Consider the following 15,485-nt stretch of genomic DNA (forward strand, 5'->3'; position numbering starts at 1 on the left):
GTTAGGTGCCGGGCGGCCTGGCCTAGGCCGGCTGGCCTGGGGTTGTCCCCTCTCGGCCCTCCGTTCCACCGACGTGTCAATCAACACTTGTATTTTCCTCCTCAAGTCGGTTTAGGACTTGGTTCTGAGTTTGCTCACTGCAGGTGGACCCAACTTGTCATGGCTCAAGCCTTTCGGTCTTGGTTTTGTTCATTTTGTCTAAAACCACATTGGGTTTGCTTGTATTTGCACTCATGAGCACTCTGACCAAAGATGACCCTGAGTTGCAAGGTTGATAGGCCGGCCGGCCTGGGTTTTCTCCCATTTTGGCCAAATTTTGTACAAGTTGTCCCTACATTCAATACTCACCAAAACTTGTGGAATTTGTTAATATAAGTGAATTTGGCATGAATATGGACTTTATTTCATGAAATCAGGCAGAGCGTTGGCGGCGAAAATCACCGATATCGACCGCCAACAGGAGTCTCAATCTAAGTAGAATTCGGATTGAGATAAATCTGAGTCCGAGTGGAACTCGAGTTGTCTTTGAGTTTCATCTCGATCTCCTTGGCGAGGTCGGGAAGCAGCATGATGCCATAATCGTCTGATCCGGCGAACTTGTTGGAGCTTTCCGACGTGGTTGCCTTCAGCATGGGGCGATTGGTTAGGTGGCTGTCAAAGCCGCCCGAACCGTTGGTGACGCAGACCCACGAGCCGAAGACAAAGGTGGCGCCATGAGGAGGCACCATGGTGCTGAAAGCGAAAGTAGCCATCGAACTCGCCGATGAACTCATCGAGTCCCCTACCTGGTGCGCCAGCTGTCGGTGTTTACCGCCAAGCCTGCTCAGGGATACCCTTAGCAGTAAGGTTTGTAGGTAGGGATCGACTTCTCTGAAACTCGATGGTGCAAGGAACACAAAGATTTAGACAGGTTCGGGCCGCGAGTTGCGTAATACCCTACGTCCTGTGTAGTTGTTTGTATTGCCTTAGGTGTTGATGTATTTTGAGGGGGTCCCTGCCCGCCCTTATATATCCGGGGGGATAGGGTTATATGGAAAGTCCTAACCGAGTACAGTTGGAGTCCTACTATAACGCGATCGGGTAGTTTCCTTCGTACTGCAGCTAATTCTACGCCTATCCGGGTAGGTACAAGAGAGGTAAGGTACATCCATGAACTATCCTTACTCTAGAACATTCTATGCCTATAAGCAGTCCTGCTGCCCCGGGTCTGACAGAGTGCTTCAACAATGTGGAGTTGGAGCGGCTTTGTGCCTAATCGAACCATGAGATAAATCTTCGTGTCGAGAGTTTGCTTCCTCTCATCCCCTTTACGTTTCCGCATTACATTCTTGCAACTTGTGTGCATTTACATTCTTAGTGTAGATCAAGTTAGAATTGACTATAGGTTGCAAAAGTTGTTTTGTGATGATGGTTTTACACTAGATGAACTGTAGTTGCACATTTAGATAGCATGTTTTGGTTTAAATATTGTGCAAACTAGTTGGAGTCTTAGGTTAAAATTTAAAGTTGTCTAATTCACCTCCCTCCTCTTAGGCTACGAGCACCCGATTCCTTTCAACTATGCATGCAGTAATAAACAAGATAGAACAGCATATGACGACAGGTCAGGCTAAGCTGGGATTGGAGTTGCCGTCAGGGACTAGCATGGGCAGGTTCTGCTGTGTGGGTGATGTTATTCATGAGCAATGACGCAGAGGCAGCTCCATGTGGCATCATCGTTACTAATTTGCAGTGATAGAAACATATCATACTGCATGATGGTTCCCATTGACCCATTCATGCAAATTATTTATTTTAATGCACCTCGGCCTTCACGTGGTTCTTAATTTACTGATTCCCGATACACATTCAATCACAGAATTGAATTTATGAATATATCTAATAATAACCAAGCCTATCTCGATCGCTCAGGTAGGTTGACGCACACTATATAAATCCTAGCAAGGAACACTAATACCCAACCAAACACATCAGAGCACACAGGCTACGTACGACAAGAAAGATACAGCGTGAGGGACTGAGTGACCGCGAGAGACCAGAAAATGGCCGCTGATTCTCGGACCATCGTAGCTCCCACTGATGCTGAGCTGCTGCAGGCACAAGCCGACCTATGGCGCCACAGCCTCTACTACCTCACATCCATGGCGCTCAAGTGCGCCGTCGAGCTTCACATCCCAACTGCTATCCATAACCTTGGAGGCGCCGCCTCACTGCCCGACTTGGTAACCGCACTGTCCCTTCCTCAGACTAAGCTTCCATTCCTCCGCCGCTTGATGCGGTTGCTAGTCACGTCAGGCATCTTTGCATCTGAAAGCGGTGCAGAGGTGGAGACGTACCGCCTGAACCCACTCTCCTGGCTCCTGGTAGAAGGTGTGGAATCCGAAGATCACACCTACCAGAAATACTTTGTGCTCGGCACGATCTCACGGCATTATGTTGAGGCTGGATTGTCTCTAGCTGACTGGTTCAGGAAGGATTTACCTGCGCCATTACCATCGCCATTCGAAGGGTTACATGGTTTGCCACTTTTCCATGAGACAACAAAGCTCCTTGATGAAGAGCTAGACAGAATTGTCAATAAAGGTAAGGCTGCACATGACCATTTGGCAATTGGAACTGTTATTCGGGAGTGCGGTGACCTTTTCAAGGGTCTGCAATCACTGACTGATTGCGGTGGTGGTGATGGCACGACTGTGAGGGGAATCATCAAGGCGTTCCCTCACATCAAGTGTACTGTGCTGGACCGTCCAGAGGTTATTGAGGCCGCACCAGCTCATGATTCAGTTACCTATGTCTCGGGTGACATGTTCCATTCCATTCCACCTGCTCAAGCTGTGATGCTCAAGGTATGAAATGGATAACAAAAATGGGGGCTGTGTATCTCATGCTTCAGTACAAATAAAAATTCAGATTTGGAGTTTTATCAGACAGATTATAGACTCATCTTTGCCAAAAAAAATTACTTACAGAATTATCAATTGTTTAACTTACATGACATTGTGTTCTGTAGCTTGTACTGCACTTCTGTAACGATGAGGATTGTGTGAAGATCCTGGAGCAGTGCAGGAAGGCAATTCCCTCCAAACAAGAGGGGGGAAAGGTGATTATTATAGAAATACTCCTTTCCCCTTCTACAGGGCCGATAATGTACGAAGCCCAACTCCTCATGGACATGCTCATGATGGTGAATACCAAAGGCAAGCAGCGAGATGAAAATGACTGGCGCGATATCTTTATCAAAGCAGGTTTCTCCGACTATAAGATTGTTAAGAAAATAGGGGCTCGTGGTATCATTGAAGTTTATCCGTAACACAACACACCCTTAAATTATGCTCAATGTGTGGTTTACTATTGAGCGGACCATGTGCTGTGAGGATACAAATAAACGGAGTGCCTCATTTCCTAGAATAAGTTTGATATGGATCTTAAAGCAGTTGAGCTATTCAGCTTTCTTGCGTTGAGATTCATGTAGCAACTATTTGAAATGGGGCCTACTTTACAATAATGCAATTGTGATTTTATCCTCTTTGTTTTTTAGTTTTGTGATTTTGCCCTTACTGTTCACAAGTCAACATGATTTTGCTCATTGTCAATAGTTAAAATAGGGGCAAATCGCGTTAACCTGTGAACAGTAAGAGCAAATAATAAAGTTAAGGAAAATGAGGGGTAAGAACAATTTCTCTTTCAAATGTACTAGAGCACTCGTTGTGGTTTCTAGAGTCCAATGTTGATTTAACTTTGATCATATATATTGGATGGTTGCTTGTCGACTTGCATGTTATGTACAACCACAGTAAGTTATGCAATGTGTAACTTCATATATATATATCACTGCATAGTACCACTACTTGTATGGCACTCACAAATACAGGAGGAATCACCACGGACTATTATAACTTCTCGTGCTGGCAAATTTTTTGAAATTATTGCGATTATCTCATAATCCAACATACACGAACCTAATGATTTTGGGTTGTGTAAGATTATTATAGCATGCTACTATTGAATAATTAGAAAATTAAAGTATTAGATTCCATTATAAATCATAAATACAACAAGCCCTAGCATATAATTCTCTAACATACTAGACAGGAGAAACAACAAACTGAGAGTTCGCAGACCGAGGTGTCGGTGCAGTTTCGATGATGTTGACAGGATTGATAAGGACCCGTCGCTGGAGTTGCGGATGATGGGCATGTGTGGCGCATGTTGAGTTGACTATAAGATGCGTCCAAGTGAAGATCTTGAGCGGTCGCAAAGAGTGCTTCCCAGAAACCTTATTGGTGGGATCACAAAGTAGAGGGTTGCAGGATTTTGGAGAACTACTCTCCCATTCACTAGTGCACCCCAGTGCTCGGGTATTTTGTGCAGTATAATCCCAACAACACCATTGCTGCAAGACTCCAAACCAAGACACAGGCCCAAAGTTCCCCGCAATAGCAGGGCCTAAAATAAGCAAAACAGCCAATGTTACAAGCCACCATAAGTTATGCATTAAACATTCATTCTATGGAATAGAGGTGATGTGGAAGACGAGATGAGGGATAGATTTCAAGATACAACAATACTTTTTTTAGGGCATTTTTACAAAACAATTCCTGTGGTTGCATTTTTACACCTAACAATCTTCTAGGGTAACAAAAAAAATGATGGCAGGTTCAATACTAAGTTCCCTGTGTTGAGCCATCCACGAATCTACGGAAACCCTCTGCGAGTTTCTGGTAAAACTTGAGATCAGACGGCTTTACTTTCCTGATGGCGAACTCGAAATGCCTCATTGATACTTCTTCAATGTGGAAGCTCTCCTATTGAATGAGAACAGGGTAGTTTATCAGCAAACTCCAGCTACTAGTAGCGAATATACACACGCTCGTGTCACCAAGAGCAGGGAAGGATGAGGAGCATACATCAAGTGCCGCGACGGCAGCTTCCCTGCAGACAAGCTTTATGTCCGCGCCGGTGTATCCTTCTGTGAGTCTAGCAAGTTCCTTCAGATCCACGTCAGGACCGTATGGTATGCTGCGTGTATGAATCTGGAAAATATCTGCACGGTCAGCTTCGTTCGGCGGTTGCACATCGAGCAGCCGATCAAAACGACCTAGAGCATCCAAAAAGAGTCAGACCAAATGAGCGAAGGAATCACTAAAATGCATTTAAACCAAAAAAAATAGACCCAATGAACACCTGGTCTTGTAAGTGCTGGATCAATTTTGTCAGGACGATTTGTAGCTCCAATAACGGTGACACCAATCCTTTGGTCCAAACCTATTGTCACAATAGAAAATTATGCATCATCAAAATATAGAGACCAACAGGATATTGTAAACTGGAAAATAAGTTGGAGAGCAGGTCATCGACACATTTCAAATGTGGATGAGCACATGCAAATGGCTAAGGCTCCAGTAGAATAACCATTGACCTGAGACATCAAAATCTGATATTTGATATTTGGTTTATGAGTCAACAAAATACAGTACTGTTATTTGGCAACCTCTAATCACAGATTAACACACTTTAGTGGCTAGTGTTAGTGAAGAGACAAATATGCCCTAAGGCAAATTTATACAGACATAAGGCATCAAAAGAGGAATTTCCTTATCAATTGATAAAACTCACCATCCATCTCCACAAGCAACTGACTGAGTACCCTATCATCAACAGATGTTCCATCATTTTCATGCCCACGAGTTACTGCAAGTCCATCTATCTCATCAAAGAATATTATCGCCGGTGCATTAGCCCTCGCCTTAGCAAATAGCGATCTCACTGCTTTTTCAGAGTCACCCACCCATTTGCTGAAAAGCTCAGGACCCTTAACTGCAAGAAAGTTCAATTTTGCTTCAGAAGCTGCAGCACGAGCCATCAAGGTCTTGCTGCAACCTGGTGGTCCCATCATTAGCACTCCTTTGGGGGGTTTGACCCCTAAATTTGCAAATGCTTCTGGGCATTTCTGTGGCAAATTGATGGCTTCAATTAGCTGCTGCTTGACACCGCCTTGACCACCAACATCTTCCCAACACACCTTTGGAAGTTCAAGCATCACCTGTAAAGAATATAGTTGAGTAATTGCCATTGTTTTTCCACGAGTCACAAGTATATATAGGAACTATCATGATAGAAGCAAACAGTTACAGCCTTGGGTGGATAGAATTGATACCTCGCGCATTGCACTAGGTCGAACTTTTGTTTTAGCCTTCTTAAAGTCCTCACTGTTCACAGACAGTGCTTTTTCATCTGTCTCACCATAAGACTTGCTACTTTTTGTGTTAGTATTTGTGCAGGGGGCATCATCCAATGACATGGCCGAGAAAGATGCCGGTAATGTGTTACTTGAATTTTCTTTTAGGCTGATATAACGGCGAAGAGCACAGAATGCTGCCTCGTTGCATAGTGCAGCTAGATCGGCACCCACAAATCCATGGGCCTCTTTAGCAATAGACTCAAGTTCCTCATCATCGAGGGAATGTCGAACTCCAATTAAAAGGTGCTGAAGTATGTCCAACCTCTGTCCTGGAGACGGCACTCCTACAACCCAGTGAAAAGAAAACAAATCATGGTCAACTTGGCTTTAGACAACATTATATCATTGGACAACCATGCTAGTCCAACATAAGGACATTTAAATTTTGATAACAATTTAAGTGCAGGCAAAACTTAGTTTCAAAAAACAAAATTGGCTTAACTGGTGTTGAACAGATACAAAATAAAAATGACCCGCTCGGGATGACAGAATACAGTACAAGGCAGCCCATTCCTCACAAGGTAAAATTTTTGGCCAATCCTAAAGGTATGATGCTAGTCCATAAAATCAAAAGTCAGGATTCTTAATGCATTCTGCACACCCATAAGCTATGTCTTAGTTGCAGGCATTTTAGCATTAAAAGCACGATGTATAGTGGCGCAGACTACAACCAATGCATTTTTATTTCAAAACTATATGGTCGTCAGATAATACTACCTATCTCAATTTCCTTATCCAATCTTCCATAACGTCGTAGTGCAGAATCAATACAATCAGGTCGATTAGTTGCAGCGATTAAGAGAACACGATCATTAGGTCCTATCTCATCCATCAGTTTCAACAAAGTAGCCACCATTCTAATAGATAACTCCTCGCTCCCTTCCTCCCTTGATGGAGCAATTGCATCCAATTCATCAATAAATATCTAAAAGCAACAAAGATACATGAGATAGATATGACACTATTACGAATGGCAACATGATGGGATAAGAATTTAACCAATACATCAAATGCATAGTAATGCTCCTTGCTAACTAAATACATCAAACCTTAAATAATCAGTGCATGAAACTTCTAATATTTTACCTGCATTAAATTCAATGTTCCAGAAAGGATAAATGAAACACCATGGTAACAAAAGCCTGGTCTAACTGGAAATAAAAGGATTTTTTTAAGAAAAAAGTGTTTCAACTATGTCAATATAAATTTAGATATGCAAATTTCACAATGAAAAAACAATGAGTGAGCAGGACAAGAGAGGAGATGTTCCCAAGTATGAGCAGTGCAATATTAATAAAGGCAAGTTAACTTCTCTAGTAAAATTACTCAAGTATTGATGCTTAAGGAGCATAGCACTAGAAACAGGCTTCAACCAAATCATTACTTGTATTATGGACAGGGTACATTTTGCATTAAGAACATAGGAAAAGAAAATATATATAGTCAAACTTAGTGATTTACCACCTTGTGTGTGATAAAAAATAGTGGAAATTGCAACAAGTTCAGTTTCATGAATCACAATAGAAGATACAGTTTTAAGACTTCAGATTTGCAGAGCACATCAAGATATTATGACAGCTTGGGCACAACAATACAGTGTTACTCTAAAAGAAAAAGAAGTTGCTAGTATCATTAAAATACACGGGTCACCGAAACAAGTAAAAAATACTGTTCTTTTTCTAAAGCAAGGGAGAGGATTCAGCATATCCTAGGAACTACAGTAATATATCTGAAAGAAGTAGCTCGATTCGGATTTATTTTCACAGATGGCATGACACTAATGATAAAGGAGCAGAGCAATTGAAGAAATCTAACCACAGCAGGTGCAGCTTTCTTAGCCGAACTGAAAACATCATACAGAGATTGCTCACTTTCTCCATAATAATCAGTAATGATCTCCGGTCCATTTATTGTAAAAAGGTTGACACCAGCATCATAGGCACAGGAAGTAGCAAGAGATGTTTTCCCTGTTCCAGGTGGACCATAAAGAAGAATACCTTTGTACCTGAAAAAAATCAGCATATTGCAAAATTGAAACAATGAATTTTATGGCTGAAATTTGGGGGAAGTGTATATCTTTTTACACAGTACCTTGGCAAACCAATTTGATCAGCCAGTGAAAACGAAACTATTCCTTTAATTGTTTCTGACTCTTTAGATAACCCACCTAGCATTGGAGCATGATCTGGCTTATCTGAGTCAAGTTTCTCAGTGCAGACTGACTCAGAAAGATGCACTTTTGTGGTTCTACCAACAAGGATTGAAATTAGGGTTCCCCCCAAGTTAGATGAATCTTCTGCATTAGGCAGTGTACTCCCTTTCTCGCACAAGTCAAATTCTGCTCCCATCACCACAAACAAGGACAATTTCCCGCACATTAAGAGAGGAACAAAGTTCCCTTTTAGTAAGTATCTACCATTAAGCCACCGTGTAGCTGACATCTGCAATAACTCATTAACTTTCTCATCTGCTAATGCTGCTCTTGCAGTGGTTGGATCCAAGAACATCGAGGATCCACTGTTGGATGCAAAGTAATGGGATTCCTTTCCATGCAATGGAGTAGAAGGCATCTTATTAGGTGTCTCCACAACCATTCCATTTCTTTCAGAACAGCTGTCAGACACTCTTTCAATGCCACTAGAAGGCCTAACACCAGGTGGAACCAGGCTAAGATAAAGATTCTTACATTTCAATACCCGTAAAGTATCGACGGTATCACCATGATTTGGGGTCTGCTGTGTACACAATGGACTAACAAACAACGATCGACCTACTGAAGGGTATCCCAAAACACATGCAAGATCCCAAGAGAGCTTGATGCTGTTCTTTTGAACCTAGCAAGACAACCCAGCAAACAATGTTCACGGTTTGTTACTCTCAGCATGGACACCAGTAGAAGCAAAGTAGAATAGGCATACCTCACGCGAAGGGAAAACAGTGGCAACCACAAAGTTCAGCCCAGCTTCACCATACAGAAGATCATTGTCCACATCAAGATCAAAGGATCTGCTGCACACATCAAATAAATCGTATAGTGGAAATCCATCTAATTGGTCGCTGCTAGAAGAAATTAGTGACACCTGCAAACAAGGGAACACACCTCAGCTTAGTCATTCAAAAGAAAGACATACAAGCAGGTAACTGATATGTTTGTGCTTGAGCGGAACTATGAAGTACTATGAAGTTGCTGTCATGATCAGGAATTCAGGATAGCACAATACCGTGCGCATTTCAATTTGTTGGATTAGTTTTGGTTGACCTTGGTCACCAACAGAACCGAGAGAGAAAAAGGGGGAACTGACCCCGAGAGGCTCGGTTTCGGTTCTGGAGATCTAATCCGAGATTGCCTTGATCGGGAGGCAAACCTAAGCCCATTGGGCTCGGCCCTGGACCTATAGTGCTTATAAATAAGAGAGGGTTAACCCCAGGGTTAATCAATCTAATCTATTTCCACCACCACCGATCATTCAGAGCACTGGAAGACTCAGAAGCACGAGTTCCACGCCCGGGGCAGTGCCGGTGGCGACCTGAAGGCCGCCGCTACCCCGAGAGGACGCTCAAGGAGCGTCTGCGCTACGTCCCCGACGCCGTTCACGCCATCGACGACGTGACAACTACACCTACATCCACCGGCACCATGGACACCACCACTGCCGGTATAGACCAAACTCTTTTATTCCGCATTAGTAAATGTACTAGGTGTGATCTATTTTGGGTTAGCGATCCTGGTTAAGCAAGTTCATCCTGAGTTTTGTTAGATCAGTACTAACACAATTCAGCTCATTTACAGTACGCACGCTGGTAGGCGCACGCTGCTTGGAATTGCCACCAGCTGCTAAATGCCAGTCAGATTGGAGCCCCCAGTCACAACACGAATACAAATTTGAGCAGCAAGGTCCGATTGGTGGAACCAGTTCTAGCTGTATCGATACTTTAACTGATTGTAGCTGTGTCTAAGGAGTAGAGTACTACTAGTTCACAGAAACAATTTGCAGAAACAGACAGTTCAAAGGTGAGGGAACAAGGCAGAGGCACAAAAGGGGAGCAAGGCAGGAGCTTACGGAGACGAGGCACCCGGGCCGCATCCCGGCGCCGACCATAGCGGCCTCGGAGAGCCAGAGCCTCCCGAAGCCGGCGCCGCCGCTCCCGCTCCTCGGGGCCACTTCGGCGACGGCGCCGACGAAGCAGCCGTCGCCGCCGCGTGGCACGAGGGCCGGGAACTTCGCTGCAACGGCGGCGGCGATGGACGGGAGGTCGACACCTCCCTCACCGTCGCCGCCGTCGCCGGGGTCACGGGAGGAGGGGGTGCGGGGGGACGGCTGCGGCGACGCCGCCGGCTGCTGCGGCCTCCTCTTGCACTTAGAAGGAGGCATGGCGGCGGCGAGTGGCCGTGCTCTGGTATGCGGATTCACAGGGCTTTGTGCTTAGATTGGCTGCAAAACAAAGCATGCGCGCGCTGGCGAGGCGGCTGGTGGAAGGCGGCGCGCCGGCGAACCTCTAAACCCTGGCTGGAAGGCGTCGGGTCGGCTGGCCTCGAAGGGTCCAGTTCGGCTGATGGGCTCAAATGGGCCGCCCCGGTGAGTGGGTGCTAATTGGGCTGATTCAGGATTGGTTAAGCATTCTATTTGGTCCAAAACACATAAAGCCCAATTGGTGGCACTAAAGAGTATACGTGTTTAATAGAAATTAATGATATGTGTGTTATATTCATGGAACACTTATAAGGCCAATCGCCATACAAAGTATCGTCCCACTGTTACCAAGAGTGCTTTGCAGCTTAATATTAGAATATAACCATATCTTTTAATGCAAAATTTTATTACGCAATTTAATAGATCAGCTGTCACATTTAATTATCAATTATTAATAATGATCAAATATACCATGTGACCTATACAAGTTGATGAATGTATATGGATGAAACTTAAATTCTCTCAATGATATTTCATTCTAATTTCGTAGCTCTTGGTAACTGCGTACACCAAGTTCCATCACTACGAAACTCTATTCTTCTCTTGCTTTTTATATTGGATACCATGTCATCATTTTTGGCTACGTGGCATGTCGTTTAATAAAAATGAAACTCACATGACAATTGCACTGAGAATGGTCTAATACACTACAAAAAAAAAGTCTATTGATCCATGACGATTCAATTTTGTCATAGATCACTAAAAAATCATAAAAAAATAGTATTCATGATGATCTCAAATTTCGTCACGTATTGAGTGTCACAGATTACACCCTCATGACATTTTTTAGCGAAATCTTCACAGATTAACTAATCCATGACATTTTGAAAATCATCATAAAATATTTCAAGGGCCCCGAAGCCCAACCCTGTAGGGTCGAGATGGCAGACTAGAGGGGGGTGAATAGTCCTTTTTAAAATTTAAAATGTTGCCGGCTGACCGAAACAAATGCGAAAATAAACTAAACGGTCTAACCAAGACTACACCCCTCTATTTATAACTTGCACCTTACAAAAATGATCCTAATTGAGCAACTAAGGTGCCAAGCTAGGTAGAGCTCACCTAAACAATTCTAGTATGAAAGGTCACACAAACTATGCACTAGTAATCAAACAACTGGGGAGTTCCTACACATACTGGTATGCAAAGCATTCAAAAACTAAGCACAGCTAGTAGTTCTCAAAAGCAAGGCTACAAAAGCCAAATTAGAGAGCTCAAAATTACCTAGCTATAGAAATTAAGCAAAGTGACTAGCAAGACTACTCAAGCCAATTAGTCACGCAAGGGTGCTACTTCTATGCTACACAAGAGAGAAAAACTAGCTAACTACACAACCACAAAATATGAGTAAGTAAATAAAAGCTTGTTGTCGGGGTACCATAATTAGGGGCACCCTAACCCAGGGACTAAACCGCCCTTAAAAACGCAAAACACAATTAAGCAATCGGGCCCACAGTGCCTACCGCCACGTCGCACTCTATAGTCACAACGAACCAAGGCCAACAGTCTTCTTCCGATCCGAAGGGAAAGAAGCCATCAATGATGACAACTCCGTCATCGCCCTGCATCCAAATACCATGGAACGGCTCCAACTCTCCCATTGCACCCAAATCCTCCCCAGATCCCAAAGAAGCCCGATCTTCACTTAGCCTACAGCCTGGCTCCGCGGTACGGCCCATCCGAGGCCCCCCTCGAACCCGCGGAGCAATCTCCGCTTCGCTCAAGACCTCCCCGCCGAGGCCCTCGACAGCGCGCCACTCCTCCGCCTCGCTCGAGGGTAGCAAGCCAACCCTCGCAAGGCAGGCCAACTCTGCATCGCTCGAGGCCACCCCTCGGCAGACGGAACTAGTTACCCATCTGCTCACCCACCCGACGGACGGAGCATTAGATGCCAACCACTCCACCGCAGGGCCCGGGCCAGACGGCGTCAGGCCACCATGCTGCACAGCAGCTGTGATCGGAGTCCCGTTTGCCAACTCCGGTCACTATTCTGCCATCCCCGGCACTATTCTGACACTGTGGGAACCTGCGACGCCCTGTGCAGACATACCTGGCACTGCTCTTGCCACTATGATGCCTACTCCTCGTACTTTCTCCTCTACAGGACCCTTGACCGGCATGGGTGCGACCCTCGAATGCGGCTCGGGCCTTGACCAGAGCAAGACTCCCGCCCGCAGGACCCTCGGCACGCCGCCACAACACGCATGGAGGACGGTACCCTCCACAGCGATCACCACGATGCCCACATGAGCTATCAAGACGCTGGCGCGATCTCCGCAAGACCAGGGAGCCGCCCAGGCCAACTACCATGCCCGGCACCTTACTCTCCAGTGGTCCATAGTGTACTTTCCACAGTAGTCATCCACTGCACACCCCCGATTCGGGGAGAAGATGACGACTTCTGATCCACCCGTACATGTACTCCGCCCTTCCTTGTGTCTATAAAAGGGGGAGGCGGGCACCTTCATCTTGATCTGCTCAAACGCTCAACTCATCCCACAGAACACACACTCCCGCTCTCCGGAGCACGATATTGGCACTTGCCTCAATCACTTAGTAGAGACTTGGGAGCTTTCCTCCCTCTCTCGCCTCGCTTGTACCCCCTACTGCAAGCATCACGGTGCAAGTTAATACAGTGCACTCACACACCCCTGCTGAACGTACGGCCCCGTGGTCGGAACCAGGATAAACCTTGCATTACTGTGTTACCTCTTGCATCAATCATCTAGGGTTAGGGACCACGCAACATCATCACTCTTTGGTGCCGGACCGCCGGGTCAGGACACCGACACTTGTGTATGTCTAGAAAACTCGGTACCACTGCTTTTACAAGTCCGGTGCCACCGGTTTTACCCGGGCAGTGAACTCCCAAACTAAAGAGTGAGGCTAGAGAGCTCCGAATCAAGCCAAATTTGGATATGATGACTGAATTGACTTCCTCACATATATCTCCAAGTTCCTGCACTCAAAACACAAGCACCACAATATCGAGCAACTTCACCACAACTGTAAATTATGCATAAAGAAAATCAAATCAGTCGGGAGATGCAAGATTTTATCCCGAGATTCACTTGGTTGCCACCAAACTAGTACCCGTTGAGACAAGCTCTAAGGTTGCCGCCAGTCCTCTTGCTAGTGGTGACTCACGAGTCACACTCTCACACATAGAGTGCTTACCACAAACTCTAGCACTTGACCCGGCCAGACCATTTGTTGCTCGTCGCGTCTCGCTCAACTAGAGTTGCTCTTCGTGACTCTAGCAGGGTGAGCACAATACCCCTCACAATCACTTCTCCGGAGCACCTCACAATCACTTATCCGGAGCACCGTACAATCTTTTTGCGGGATTCACAACGGAAACACACCACCAAGCCATCTAGGAGGTGCCAACCTCCAAGAGTAACAAGCACCACCGGCTTGCAACTCGATCATCTAGTGTCACACTCTTGCAAAGTCTCAATACAACACACTAGAATCGCTCACTCACTTAGCGAATATCATTGGCTCTAATCACAAGTGAGTTGGAGGGCTCTCAAGCACTCTCACACAAAGCCACGAAGTCCCCAAGGTGCTCAACTCCTCAAATGGCTGGTCCCTACCTCTATTTATAGTGGACACCCCAAACTCAAATCCCGTGAAAACAGAGTTTTCGCGGACAGTCCACCACACAAGGACTGGACTGTCCGCCATTTCAATCCCAATGGCTATATCCTCAATAAATGCTTCTCGAGTCGACCGTTACAACCCAGGCGGACGGTCTAGCTCACAAATGGTGGATAGTCCGCGGTTCATTTGGACACCCAATACAGAAAGATCAAGTTTCTGCGCCCGTTTCAGGTTTTAAAGGTGGACGATCCGCAGTTCACTTTTGCTCCCCACATAGAACCAAAACTAGTTCTGTATGATCTCAAACATGATACTGGCGGAGCGGACCGACCGCAGCTCAACTTTCGGCACAACCCAAACTCGGTAAAATGGCCATAACTTTTAGCTCCGATTTCAAATTAGGTGATCTTGAACTCTATGGAAAGCTTATTCAGAGGACTACACAACCCAACTGAATAAATGATCCAAAACAAAATGTATCAACCCATAATTTCATTCCAAGATCCAACCCATAGTTAGGAACACAACAAAAACCATTTTTCCAAAGCATGCCAACTCCAAATGATCTCCCACGGGATGATCAACACCGTTAAGCCTTAGTTAGCATTTTCAAATCATTTTTGTAAAACTTTCAATGCCACTCGATCCTAGCAACGTATGCAAAGTTAGCTCGCTCAAGTGGTACTAGATGATCGATATGCAAACAAGTTGGCCCCTCTTGATAGTACTGTCAGACCCGGGACAGCGGGACTGCTCATAGACACAGAATGTTCTCGAGTAAGGGATAACTCATGGATGTACCTTACCTCTTTTGTAACTACCCGAATAGGCATAGAACTAGCTACAGTACAAAGGAAACTATCCGATTGTGTTGTAGTAGGACTCCAACTGTACTCGGCTAGGACTTTCCATGTAACCCTGTCCCCCCGGATATATAAGGGCAGGCAGGGACCCCCTCCAAACAATCATCAACACCTAAGGCAATACAAACCACACAGGACGTAGGGTATTACGTAAACTCGCGGCCCGAACTTGTCTAAATCTTTGTGTTCCTTGTACCATCGAGTTCTAGAGCAGTCGATTCCTACCTACAAACCCTACTACTAAGGGTATCCCTGAGCAGGCTTGGCGGTAAACACCGACAGCTGGCGCGCCAGGTAGGGGCT

At 45.2% G+C, this 15,485-nt stretch overlaps 2 protein-coding genes across 2 annotated transcripts; one reads left to right on the forward strand and one right to left on the reverse strand.

Annotated features, from left to right (window-relative positions):
• Positions 1-1,946: 1,946 nt before the first annotated feature.
• On the forward strand, positions 1,947-3,688 carry LOC120686304 (probable O-methyltransferase 2). The gene is made up of 2 exons (XM_039968503.1): positions 1,947-2,846; positions 3,011-3,688. The coding sequence occupies exons 1-2, from the start codon at positions 2,043-2,045 to the stop codon at positions 3,308-3,310; spliced, it is 1,104 nt and encodes a 367-aa protein (XP_039824437.1). The 5' UTR covers positions 1,947-2,042; the 3' UTR covers positions 3,311-3,688.
• Positions 3,689-4,418: 730 nt separating this feature from the next.
• Positions 4,419-10,724, reverse strand: LOC120685879 (calmodulin-interacting protein 111-like). Its single transcript, XM_039967998.1, has 10 exons — positions 10,303-10,724; positions 9,160-9,321; positions 8,333-9,075; positions 8,057-8,246; positions 6,959-7,166; positions 6,158-6,525; positions 5,617-6,043; positions 5,185-5,265; positions 4,908-5,098; positions 4,419-4,805 (listed from the first exon to the last, which is right to left on the reverse strand). Exons 1-10 carry the CDS (start codon positions 10,612-10,614, stop codon positions 4,665-4,667), a joined length of 2,823 nt encoding a protein of 940 aa, XP_039823932.1. The 5' UTR covers positions 10,615-10,724; the 3' UTR covers positions 4,419-4,664.
• Between the last annotated feature and the right edge of the window lie 4,761 nt (positions 10,725-15,485).

The sequence above is a fragment of the Panicum virgatum genome, chromosome 8N, assembly GCF_016808335.1.
Source record: "Panicum virgatum strain AP13 chromosome 8N, P.virgatum_v5, whole genome shotgun sequence".
Taxonomy (NCBI): Eukaryota; Viridiplantae; Streptophyta; class Magnoliopsida; order Poales; family Poaceae; genus Panicum; species Panicum virgatum.

Bases quoted from the DNA above. Each gene is read 5' to 3' on its own strand.
- LOC120686304 (XM_039968503.1), top strand. From the start codon at position 2,043: ATGGCCGCTGATTCTCGGACCATCGTAGCTCCCACTGATGCTGAGCTG. The intron at 2,847-3,010 runs GTATGAAATGGA...TGTGTTCTGTAG, and splicing joins CTCAAGCTGTGATGCTCAAG to CTTGTACTGCACTTCTGTAA.
- LOC120685879 (XM_039967998.1), bottom strand. From the start codon at position 10,614: ATGCCTCCTTCTAAGTGCAAGAGGAGGCCGCAGCAGCCGGCGGCGTCG. The intron at 6,526-6,958 runs GTAGTATTATCT...ACTGGGTTGTAG, and splicing joins GGATAAGGAAATTGAGATAG to GAGTGCCGTCTCCAGGACAG. The intron at 5,266-5,616 runs GTGAGTTTTATC...TTGTGACAATAG, and splicing joins GTTGCTTGTGGAGATGGATG to GTTTGGACCAAAGGATTGGT.